This window comes from Stegodyphus dumicola, chromosome 4 (assembly GCF_044657685.1).
Source record: "Stegodyphus dumicola isolate Sdum_Otavi_A_Nest chromosome 4, ASM4465768v1".
Classification (NCBI taxonomy): domain Eukaryota; kingdom Metazoa; phylum Arthropoda; class Arachnida; order Araneae; family Eresidae; genus Stegodyphus; species Stegodyphus dumicola.
The window spans coordinates 119,485,465-119,497,690 of record NC_140771.1 but is presented as its reverse complement, the minus strand read 5'-3'; the positions used below and the strand labels follow the sequence as shown (position 1 = coordinate 119,497,690).

The window sequence follows — 12,226 nt, the reverse complement described above, 5'->3', positions numbered from 1 at the left end:
TCCATAATATGCTTTGGTACAGTTAAAGTGAAAGTTGACTCACACAACAAACTACAGAAACTAGGTTGGTATTTTTAAGACTGCTGAAATGCCTCCATGAGAGCTGTTGAAGCAAAGAAAACAAAAGTCTTGAAACAACCAAGCTTGAACCAGCAACCAATCTGAAGCTTTATGGTGCAGACGGGTCACAATTGTAACAGTTTTAGATGTTGCTCGGTGTTGGTCCTTACAAGGTACTTAAAACATGTACTCCATGTTACTTAAAACATTCAACTTTATTAACACAACTTATTTCACAACTTCATAAAAAACAAAGAAGCTACTACACGATACTCGAACCTTTTAGAACACATCGCAAAAAGGAATGTGACATTAGCTGGCAGTGTGCACAGCTGAACTTGAGATAACCAGTGACTCAGTGTTGGTCTTTACAAGTTATTGGTGAACTTGAGATAACCACAGACAAATTAACAAATAAATATGTACATAAGAAAAATTCATCAGTATTTCACTAAATTCTATAAATATGTACATGATAAGAAAAATTTCTCAGTACTTCACTAAACAATTCTATATTTGACAATAACAGATATGTAGAAACTGCTGTTTCATGAAATAAAAGCAACACAGTTCCATGAAAAAAATATACTTTTAATATAGAAAAAATTAAGAAACAAAAATCAGATTTTATCAATATGAAAATTCATACATAAAATATATAAAATAGAACAAAAGAAAACAAAGTTTCTTAAAGTGCACTGTGTGTTGCACACATTCCCAGAAGTTACAATCTACTGTTTTGCATATGTAGTCAGGCACTTAGCTTTTCTTTGAGATTTTCTGCAAGTTTATCCAAAAACTCAAATGTATTTAAGTAATCTGCTCTAGTAACACTGAAAAGAAAGGAAATTATGTTAATCACATGCATATTATTACATACTAATATATATTTTTATATTTTTTCTTTTTGCCCAATTACTTTAATAACAAAATAGCTAAAAAATACTTTTTTAGGCCTTTGATACATATAGCCAGATCCTTGGTCATGAAACCAGACTCAATTGTATCTATGCACACTTGTTCTAAACGTTTTGAGAATTCTTGTAATTTTTGATTTCCATCAAGTTTAGCACGATGGGCTAGACCTCTTGTCCATGCAAAAATTGATGCTTAAGGGGGGGAAAACATGATAGTTATTATTAAGGAATTAAAACATGTAAAACAAAATTATTTCAAATCAAAATGCCAAACAGAAAATATAAATGATAATTATTCGATGAATTTTTAAATAGATTTGGATATATTCAACAATTAGCTGTAAATTTAAGACACTGATCCTGAAGCCCTCCCCCACAAAAAATGTATATTGAAATCTTAATTTATAATTAATTTTCAACTTCATCTAATGGAAATTGAAAGAAAAATATACAGACTGTGTAACTTATTTCAAAACTAACCTACAAGTCTTGGGGGGGGGGAATGTATTAAGAATGGAAATTCATTGAAATGAATTTCCTGAGCTATTCAATTCAATTAGGAACAAAGAAATTTTTATCTCCTTTGCATCAGGACATTCATAAAATTCACTAAAAATGCTGAAAAGCTATGATCCAAATGAATGAAAATAAGACTTCCAAAACGGAAAATCTAGTTCTTTGCTGATAGTCAAAACTTCTGAAAGATGATATAGTGTTCTGGTCACTTGCCAAAATAATCTATTATGAAAAGAATCCGTTTATTCCCTTAATTTCTAAGGATAATGGTTCAAGTATAACTAGTATACTTTTTTTGAAGTGGTAACTCAAAACTGTTCCGCTTTTTTCAATCAGTCAGTAAAGGCTATGTAGCTAGGTCTCCAAATCCTATGCACGCACCAATCACGCTACACATCCTATACTTAAGGAACTTTCACTGAATACTATGCTGATAAATAAAGAATATTAATTTAATTTCATCCTACAGTCACCATATAATATATCAAGAGAATATATCACCCAAATTAAAATTTTAAAAAAAATTCACAGCCTCTAAGATACTGACTATATAAAAAAATTTTCTGATTTTCTGCAGCTAAATGGCACCAAATCCATACAACATACTACCTCCAGTTATAACTGAAGTCTAATGTACATGACGCAATGGCATATAAATTTAATGTACATGAAATTTTCCACAAAAATGATAGAATAATTACACACTCATTTACAGGATAAATACTGATATTAATTATATAATAACAGAACATCCCAAGACTGATAATTCAATTAACTTTAATTACTCAATAATGCATTAATTTATATCATTTTGAATTTTGCTCTTCCATATTTCCCATTTGAATTTGTATTTCATCCATTTTCGTTCTTTGCTTTGATTTTAAACATCTACGACTACTTTCTGCCAATGAAAATAAAACATTAATTTTGACAAGAAAAAAATTTTTTTTGAGTAGCAATATATAGCTTATTTTTGATTTGCAATTCTTTTCAGATATTATAAGCATTATAAATATGAGAGAAACAACTACGCATAAAATTTTATATTTGTAATAGTAAATACACACTTAATTGTTCAAGATGTTATATGAGCCTTAAAAACCATCTACATATTAAATTGGTTTATGAATGGTTTTCAAGATACAATTCCAGATCTTAACTTTTTAAATATTTGCAGCTTGGGGCCTTACCTATAGGGTTAGTAGACGTTTCTTGTCCTTTCTGGTGCATCCTGTAATGTCTGGTTACTGTTCCATGGGCTGCTTCTGCTTCAACTGTTTTACCATCTGGACAAATCAACACACTAGTCATCAGACCTAAGGATCCATATCCTGCATAAAAGAGGAAAAAATCAATAAATTAATTTTAATATGATTACTAAACTTTTATGTGTCGGACTATAATGTAAAATACATATGAGATTCTTTTTCATTAACCCTTTCAGGATGGGCGTCCATTTCAGGATACGCATTCCCTAAGAACGTCTCTTACAACCGGGCGTCCCATCTACGCACCAAGGGCGAAGTGTATACGCATTTTAACCTGGAACGTTTTTCTGAAGGCCATTAGATGACATCCTATGTCCATTACTTTTGAAATGAACTCAGTTTTAGGTTCCTGACCTTGAGTTTGATATATTCTGCCTGACTTTGGTATTTTACTCATCAACTGTTGCGAGGGTGTGGGGGAGGGAAAGCGTAAACAGAGGTGGGCTCTTTAAATCGCTGCGTGCTATTATAAACATTCACATGTCTGATTTATATCAAATTCCTTTTTTTTCCTCTGCTATGTATGGTCTTTTAGGTTTACTATATGGAGTTCTTTTATGTTTTGCGTTGCGTTCAGGTATAATTCCGTTTCTTCTCCTTTTATTTTGGAAAGCCTTACCTCCAATCTATTATGGCAGGAAGGTGCTATTTATCAAAGGAAGAATACCCTTGTATGGTTAATGAACCATTTACTAACACAGATGAGAATGATGATTCATTTTCTAAATAGTTAGAAAGTGATACTTTTTCTAAGAGTTAGAAAGTGATACTTCTCCGTGTTTCGAAATTTACCACACTCGGTCTTCATTGTAAATTTTGTTACTTCTTACTGTAAATAGTCTTTATTATGTTGCTTTATTAATTTTAAACTTTATTGATGGATTTTATCAATTACAACTTTGGAATAATTTGAATAACGCTTCCAAAAATTATTTTACAAGATAAGCAATTTTTTAAGTGTACTTTCATGTAAAATAAAGAAAAAAGTTATTAAGTGCTAATTTTAACTTATATAAGAGCTCAAGTAATAATCTGAAATGATACCAAAAATTACAATGCTAGAAGTGAAAAAAAATTTTCCCCCCGATTTTTATATATATATATATATATATAAAATTAGGCTTAGCAATGCAAAACCTCTATCCTGTACGGTGACTGCCTTCGATTCCCTTTCGCCCCGCACGAGCGTCTTAACATACAAGATTCATTCCCCAGTGCCACGGTTTTTCACACAGGTGCGTGTAGTTATGCAATGTATTAGGGGAAAAATAAGTGCAAGTTTTACTTTACTTTTTTTCCCCCACAAAATAAAGAATAAAAGAAAAAAAATGAATGCACAAAATTTAATTTTTTGAGTAAAAGCATAATAAAAAGATGTAAGTATAATAAAAATGATGTTTTTATAATTAAAAAGATCCCTAAAATCAGTATGCAAAAAAAAAAAAAAAAAAAAAAAAAATATTTCTTCTGAACTGGTTGAATGCCACGATTTTGTTCTTGATGTTTCGTTTGCAGTGTGTCGGTTCATATACTCGTCTACAAAATGGTTAGTTTCAGTAACAATATGAAGCACAAGCATTTCATTAAAAAATAATTCAAAAAAAAAATAAATAAATGTGTTTGAAACATCCATTATATTTTTCTTTATTTCTGGAGCCTACTACAAAAAGTAAACAAAACGGAGGACACAGAATAAAAAAAAAATACATTTTACTCAAACAACACCAGCCAATACCCACGCAGTCATTACTTTCACCGCTTTAGACACTCCCCTCTCTCCAATTTCTCCCCATACTTCTCTGAAATAGTATCCTCCTTCACATACTTTGTCAAGGTCATTGTGGTGTTGCATTCCAAAGCTTTGTGAATAATTTTACAGGTAGCAGCGCAAAGCAAATGATAGTAGTTCGGAAGGGTGTATATATATATATATATATATATATACGCCCGGGGCAGTTAAGGGGTTAAACAAAGATGCGCCGTCGCAAAACGGTTAAAGCCATACACTTTTTTTTTTTATTATTAGCATGATTTTTTCTGGTGCCAGGAACTATGGTATGATTTATTTGGCTTTCTTTCCTGTTAATAATTGTCTTTACAATCCTCATTTGTGCTGCCATATTTTTCACCTAATCCCCCCTACACACATGCACACACAATTTGGGCTTTGTCAATAGATGAACAAGCAGCTGTCCTATTTCCCCCCCCCCCCAAAGAAAGAGTAACCACTTCATGAAATTAAAATGCAGCTTGTAGCTGAAATGATTATGAAGTGTTTATTCATGCTGCGAAGGAAAAAGCTATTCTGAATACAAATGTCATTTAATTGATCAAACATTCCATTCCTTAATGCCACATGATTTGTTTACTTATGGTGTCAGCAGCTAATGTTTATTAAGTTTTGTAAACCAAAACTTGTTTTAAATGAATTGCAGCACAACAGCTAAATGGAATAATTACATCAGAGAAGTATATGTCAATTCCTTGTTATCTTGTCCTAACATTAATATGAATGAGTGCAACAAAACTGTTAAAATGTTATTTTCAACATCAACAACCATAAAAACAAAACAAAAAATCTTAGGTAATGCTTTTTCATTATTTTGGAGGGTTCTGCCATGAAATAAGAGATTACTGAGTATTGTTTCCAAATGTTTTAGCTCTGTATCACGCTAAAAGTGTGAGGAAAGGAGTCAATATAGTGCAGAAAATTCATGGCATGACTTTAAAGTACCGTGTATAAATTCAAAATTTATTTATTTTGACATAATTCAAAATTTATTGATCAGTATACTTACAACATATATTATAAAGAACTTCATATTACTCAAAGATGAATTTATGGAGTCACCCAAGCTGTAACTGTGAAGGGCTACTGAAATCATGAATTCATTTAAAAACAGTAAACATATCATGCGTTTTAAGATGATGGATCCCAAAATGTTCAAGGTAAGCAGGCTCCGAATTTTATAAACCTTTTATTGGAGGTATTTTTGAATGAAAACCTAGTTGATGTAGTCACAACAAACTGAAATTGTATGTACAACAGAAATGGCTTTTTTGCTGTATTCATTGAAGTATTCTGTCAACATACATTGCTTTGATGATACTGTATATATAAATTAACATAGTATCATTAGTCATTATGGCTGAAAGGCTTTTAATGTATGATTTTTAACTGCTGCATACATTTATATTTTTCAACTATGAAGTTAAATACAAGAAATTGTGCAGATGACTAAATATTAACTGCAAAAAATCATGCATTTATATATATAGCAATGATAATGATTACATGAAGTGGCTAAAATATTTTGTCTCTACAAATCCAATTACCTAACAAAGAATTACTTTTATCATCTATGGCCTTCTTTAAGATTTTCCTAATGACTTTACACAACATATAAAACAAATGAAACATAGAAATGGTAATGTGTTATTAGCACAATTTAGATCAGTCTGCAGATATGCTCCATTAGCACTAGAGGTGCTATTAATCTTGAAACTCAATTTTTGTCCCCATCACTTTTGTGTTTTCAAATAGTTCCCATCAAATGTTATTGTGATGTATTATTAAAAAAATTAATGAAGAATCTGTATGCATGTATTATAATACTTTAATTGCAGAAAAACAATGGCACTTACAGCAACCAAAATTTTAATAAATTAATATTTTATACTCCACCTGAACAGTACTCCAAAGCATCAATTTTGAATTTGTTTACAATTTTTTTTCACATTTTGTACAAATTTAAAAATTTTTGTTCAACAAACTCAGCATTTTGAAAGCAAAAAGTGGCAACACTCTTTGAAATAAAAGATTTTTATCTCCAGTCCACCATACTACTCCCATTCAGCAGAATGTAAGATTTTCAATTTTAATCCACAAATCGGATATCTGAAAGCTATGTGTTGCCACTGCCTCAGATAGAATACTTACTCTCTCCATGCACTAGCATGTTGCCATTCAGCAGTGTGTAAAATATTTAACTTTCAGATTTAATCTTTCTGTTAATGAATGGCTAACCAAATGACTGAAAGGCAATAAATACAATTGTTTAAATTGTTTTTCGACTTATTAATCTGATTGATTTAAATCATGAGATATCTAATAAGAAGTATTAAATATTTTTATGAAATGAAACTAGCTGGACTCATTAAAATCATTATACACTATTTTTTTATGATAAGTCTTTTAGATGGCTGGCTGCTTGAATGCATTTTTAAAGAAATTCTATAGTTAATATATAAAAAAAAAGTATGGCAATCCTTAACATTCTAAACCTATGTGGTTTTAAATATTATGTGATCTCTCTTGAATTTCATGTAGCTAAATAATAGAAGTAAAAATAAAAGCTTTTAACAGGAGCGAGTCCAAAAACAGACTGACAATCTGTGATGCTCAGCAACAGCAGAAGAAACCTTCACAAATCCTTTGACATGATTTTAAAATCTGAACTCTTTTAGATTTGATTTTTTTCTTTTATCATATTTTTGATTTGCTATTTACAATTATTTTTATACATAAAAAAGTGTAAGATGTAAATATGATAATTAGCTATTACATTCATATTTATATTTTTTTAGCATTTAAATAATAATATGTAAAACCACAAGAGAAACAGTTTATATGGCAGTTGGAATTGCAATGATTTTGTGAATACATTTTTCTGTTTAAAAAAATGGAAACTTCTATTGTGCAAGAGTGCATATATTGCTCTACATACTGAAATGCAGTTATGCAACTATTTTGCCTCATTCAACACGTTTATTTTTGCAAACATGTATGAAAATCAACAATGAATGCCAGTCAAAACTCACAAGCAATATCCTAGGTATCAAAATGTATGTACTTTTGAATAATCTAAAACACAAAATACCTTGGGCAACTGAATCTGATTGAACATCACCATCATAATTTTTGCAAGCCCACACAAATCCACCCTCTGATTTCAGAGCTTGAGCTACCATGTCATCAATGAGTCGATGTTCATACCATATTCCTTGTGCTTCAAATTTTGATTTGTATTCCCTGGATTTGAATTTTTAAAGAATATTAATGATATTTAATAACAGCAAAGTCAATATTTTAATAATAAATTAAAAATTTTAATAATAAATTCAAAACTTCAAAATTCAAACATATTTTATTACAGTTCAAGGCCAATCAAGGAAATATACAGCAAGATGGTAAATACTACTAAACATAAATTAAAGATGTAAGAACAGCATGAGAATTACTAAAAATTGTTAATTTATAAACATATTTTGAATATCATCTACAATAAAACTAAACTTTAATACCTAATTGCTGTGATAAAAACTAAACCTTTCATCTCTTAGATTGGAGATAATCACCATATCCAACAGAATTAATTAAAACAACCTTTTATTATTTCATATTAATATTTTATGATTCTTTCTAGCAGGAAAACAGAAATAAATATTCAAGCTTATGATTAGTGAAGAACAGTGAGTGGTTGAGAACAAATAAGACATACAGAGCCAAGAACTAGCACTCACAGTTGTGCAGTGTACCTGCACACTATCGTGCAGTAAGAACCATTGTCCTGTACAACTTCAGCTAAATGCATCATCGTAATTTAGATACTTCCTTGCAGAATGAGCTGAGAATTTATAGTCTGACCTAGAGAAACGAGTTCTTTGTGGATCACTGTAGAAGAAAGTCTTCTTCACTAGACCTTAGCATCTTGTAGGGAACTTGTTTTGGATCTTAAGGAAGACAGTATATATTATTCCATTGAATTAATAGAATGATATTAATAATGTACCGGGTGGCCATAATTAAACTGATAGTGCTCACAGTGTTCTCCAGCGCGATCTATTTGCGAGAATGACGCCACATTTTGTAGGAAGATTAAATAAGACGGGGGATGAAGGATTCCGCGAAAAAACAAATTAGTTCCAAAAGTCACCGCTAGGGGAACATTTGGCGCTGTGTAATAGAAAATAGAGTGCCAAAATACATCTAAACTCAGTAAAGTGGCAGTTGAACACTATCAGCATGAGAGGAAATGCAACAGTGTAATTAAGATATGAGTGAGCATGAAACTGCTACAAACTGGAAAAATTAGCATTGGTGCAGCTCTTTTGCAAACTGGAAGAAAATGATCAACGACGAGCCACATTTGAACTGGTCACTAATGAGCAAAACCTCAGACATGAATGATGGAGCATGACACATGCTGGTATGAGTTAATAAATGAGTAGAAAGAAAAACGGAAGCAAATCTCTGAAGATTTTATTTATATGTGTGATCAGGATCCATACTTTCTGCAAGACATCATTACAAGAGATAAGATTTGGCACTACCAGCCGAGACTAGAATCCAAGTGGATGAATATGGAATTAACGTAAAGATATATACCGGGTGGCCATAATTAAACTGACAGTGCTCACAGTGTTCTGTAGCGCGATCTATATGTGAGAATGACGCCACATTTTGTAGGAAGATTAAACAAGACGGGGGACGAAGGATTCCGTGAAAAAACAAATTAGTTCCAAAAGTCACTGCTAGGGGAATATTTGGCGCTGTGTAATAGAAAATAGAGTGTTAACAAATGCAAATTAATACAGAATAAAATTACCTTTTATTATGCACATTTTCTGATTTAGTTCAAGTGCAATATGGCAACACTTTTAAAAAAGTGTAAAATCTACATAAACACCAATAAAGTCTCGTGATCTGCAATATAACGTACGCTGAGCAGAACAAGAAGTTCTTTATTCAAATTTCACGTTACATCCATTCGCACAGTGCCAGCTGCTTTGCAATGTCTCCTTCTTTAGTCGAGCATGCATTAATGGTCAAATTCTTTTACCTCAACCAGTGCAATGCATCAGCTGCTCTTCGTGCTTTTAGAACGCACAAAAAAATGCGTAAAGGAAACGGTCCTGTGTCAGTTAATGGGCTAAAAGCAATGGTTGCGACGTTTGAGAAAACAGGTTCTCTGAAGGTTCAGTCAGGCAGAGGATGAAAACCTGTATCACAGGATACAATCAAAGCAGTTGCCACGGCGATTGTCGATAGACGACCAGACGATATTGCCGCCACCTCTAGCGCTTGTGGAGTAGCTCGGAATATGGATATGCCTTACAGTACAGTATGGAAAATCTTACGAAAGATTATCAACTTCTTTCTATCCATACAAGATCAGCCATATACAGGAGTTACTGTACCCTGACCATGATAAGTGTTGCATCAGGTTCTTCTATTTACAATAAAATTAATGTAAAATTCCTTACCTGCTGCATCTTCAGTGTTCTCGACGCCAGGCTTCTAATAATCACGTTTTCCAGTAAGAGTTTCTATTACAATTAGCAGGCCATCTTGTCTTTTAATTATTTATTGAAATAAAAAGCTAATATACACTATTTACAAGGTAGGTGATAATTATTTTAAAACAGTACATTTTTAGTTCTGAGTCTTTACGCTCCTCAGAGCGGTTCCAATCTCGACTGCTTCTCGGAACTTAATTACAGCAAAAGTAAAGGAAGAGATGCCCGCCACCTAGTGGCAAGAATGTGACATCCTCCCACCTTTTGATTTTACCTCGATAAGATGGGAAAATCAAAACAAAATTTATCAATAATCAAACAAAAATTCAAGTACAACTTTCACAAATATGAAAAGTAACTAATGCTCTAAAATTAATACTTACAAAGAAGGATTACACATCTAAACATTTTCTGCATTACATTCATACCATATCCAGATAACATGTTCCAATTGACAACTGTTAGGACAATTAAATTTCTAAAATACTGAAAAGAAACAAAAATTAATATAGCAATTTAAAAATATGTAAGAGGTTTTACAGTTTTACGTCCATATCTAGTTTGATAGTTCATATCACTGTAACACTTATCCGCAGAGTTTTTTATGTTCATGGTGAAGTCACTAAACAAGTTAGGTCTATCAAGTTCGAGAGGATAAATACGTTTCACAGGTCTTAGGAGTTCACCCGTTGCAGTTTTCACTTTGACAACACGTACTTCGTTGTCTTTCCCAGGATATAGTTCTACAACACGACCTATTGGCCAATCTATTCTCTTCTTGTTGTCGCTGCCGACAAACACCAAGTCATTTTTGTTGATAGTCCGAGTAGATCGTTTAGATGGTTTTTGCACTAGGATAGCTAAATATTCATCACGAAATCTTTTGCGGAAATGTTCTCTTAAGTTCTGCAAGAACTTGTATCTTTTTGTCAGATTAATGGTATCCAGGTAGTCTAAGTCAGGCACTCCGACGTCGTGCACATCTTGTAGAAACATTGAAGGAGTTAGTGCCGTAAGATCATTTGGATCTTCTGAAAGGTACGTAAGGGGTCTTGAGTTGATTACTGATTCGATATCACAAAGTATAGTCAACATTTCCTCATAAGAGACACAGGACTTGCCGAGAACATTTCTCAACATCTTCTTCACTGTTTGTACCAACCTCTCCCACCAACCGCCCCACCATGAAGCAGTTGGGGGATTAAACTTCCACTGTATTCTCATACTAGTTGAATTACATTCTATTTCTTTCCAATCTATCGATCTTAAAAGATTTTCAGTTCCAACGAAATTAGTGCCATTGTCGCTGTAAATAATACTTGGACGACCTCTTCTGGCAATAAATCTCCTTAATCCCAAGATGAACGCATTAGTTGATAAACTTTCTATCAGTTCAAGATGTATCGCGCGATAGACCGCGCAAGTAAAGAGCAAGATCCATGCCTTTTTTCCTTTTCGTAAATAAAGAGGACCGGCTACATCGACTCCGGTCACTTCAAACACCAGAGCATCTCGAACTCGATCTTCAGGAAGAGGTGCTGGAACAGTCTCTATATTCTTTGCGCTATATCTTCTACAGCGAACACACTTCATAAGAACTTTACGTACTGTTTTTCTTCCTCTCAGGACCCAGAATTTCTGTCGAATATTGGCTAGTACGAACTGCACACCAGCGTGGGATAGTCGCAAATGGTAATCTAAAATTAACCTATGAACTAAATCATGATTTGAGGGCAATACAATTGGACAGAGAAAATTTTCTTCTTCCTCTCTTCTAGTAATCTTGGTCTTTAACCGAATAAGACCATCTGAGTCAAAAAAGGTACAAAGGTTGCTAACTTTAAGTTCTTTGCCAAATGCTTCTATTTGTATTATCTTGCATATTTTCTTTTCTGCAGTTTCTATTTCCGGGACCGTGAGTTCTCCTGATTGTTTAGAATCTGGTCTTCTGCAGTTTTTGATAAATCTGCATATCCAAGCAGTTATTCTTAACATTTTATGGTAAGATGAATATTTCTCAAAAAAATGTTCTACCCTTTGCGTATTTAGTGCAGAAATGACTGATTTCCTTTTTTCTGAATTCACTATTTCCATATCCGGTATTTCCCTTTGTCTAGGCCATTCTTCCTGATTTTTCTTCAGCCAGTCGGGGCCCTCCCACCATCT

General features: G+C 32.7%; 1 protein-coding gene across 1 annotated transcript in view; it reads right to left on the bottom strand.

Moving 5' to 3' along the window:
* Positions 1 to 630: 630 nt before the first annotated feature.
* The window catches only part of Idh (isocitrate dehydrogenase [NADP] cytoplasmic), a 62,749-nt gene continuing 51,153 nt past the window's right edge, over positions 631 to 12,226 (bottom strand). The window contains exons 9-12 of the mRNA XM_035371733.2: positions 7,642 to 7,793; positions 2,684 to 2,824; positions 1,007 to 1,169; positions 631 to 893 (exon numbers count right to left, since the gene is read on the bottom strand). Of these exons, the coding sequence (XP_035227624.1) occupies positions 812 to 893; positions 1,007 to 1,169; positions 2,684 to 2,824; positions 7,642 to 7,793 (538 nt within the window). The 3' untranslated portion in view covers positions 631 to 811. The remainder of the gene's footprint in view (positions 894 to 1,006; positions 1,170 to 2,683; positions 2,825 to 7,641; positions 7,794 to 12,226) is intronic.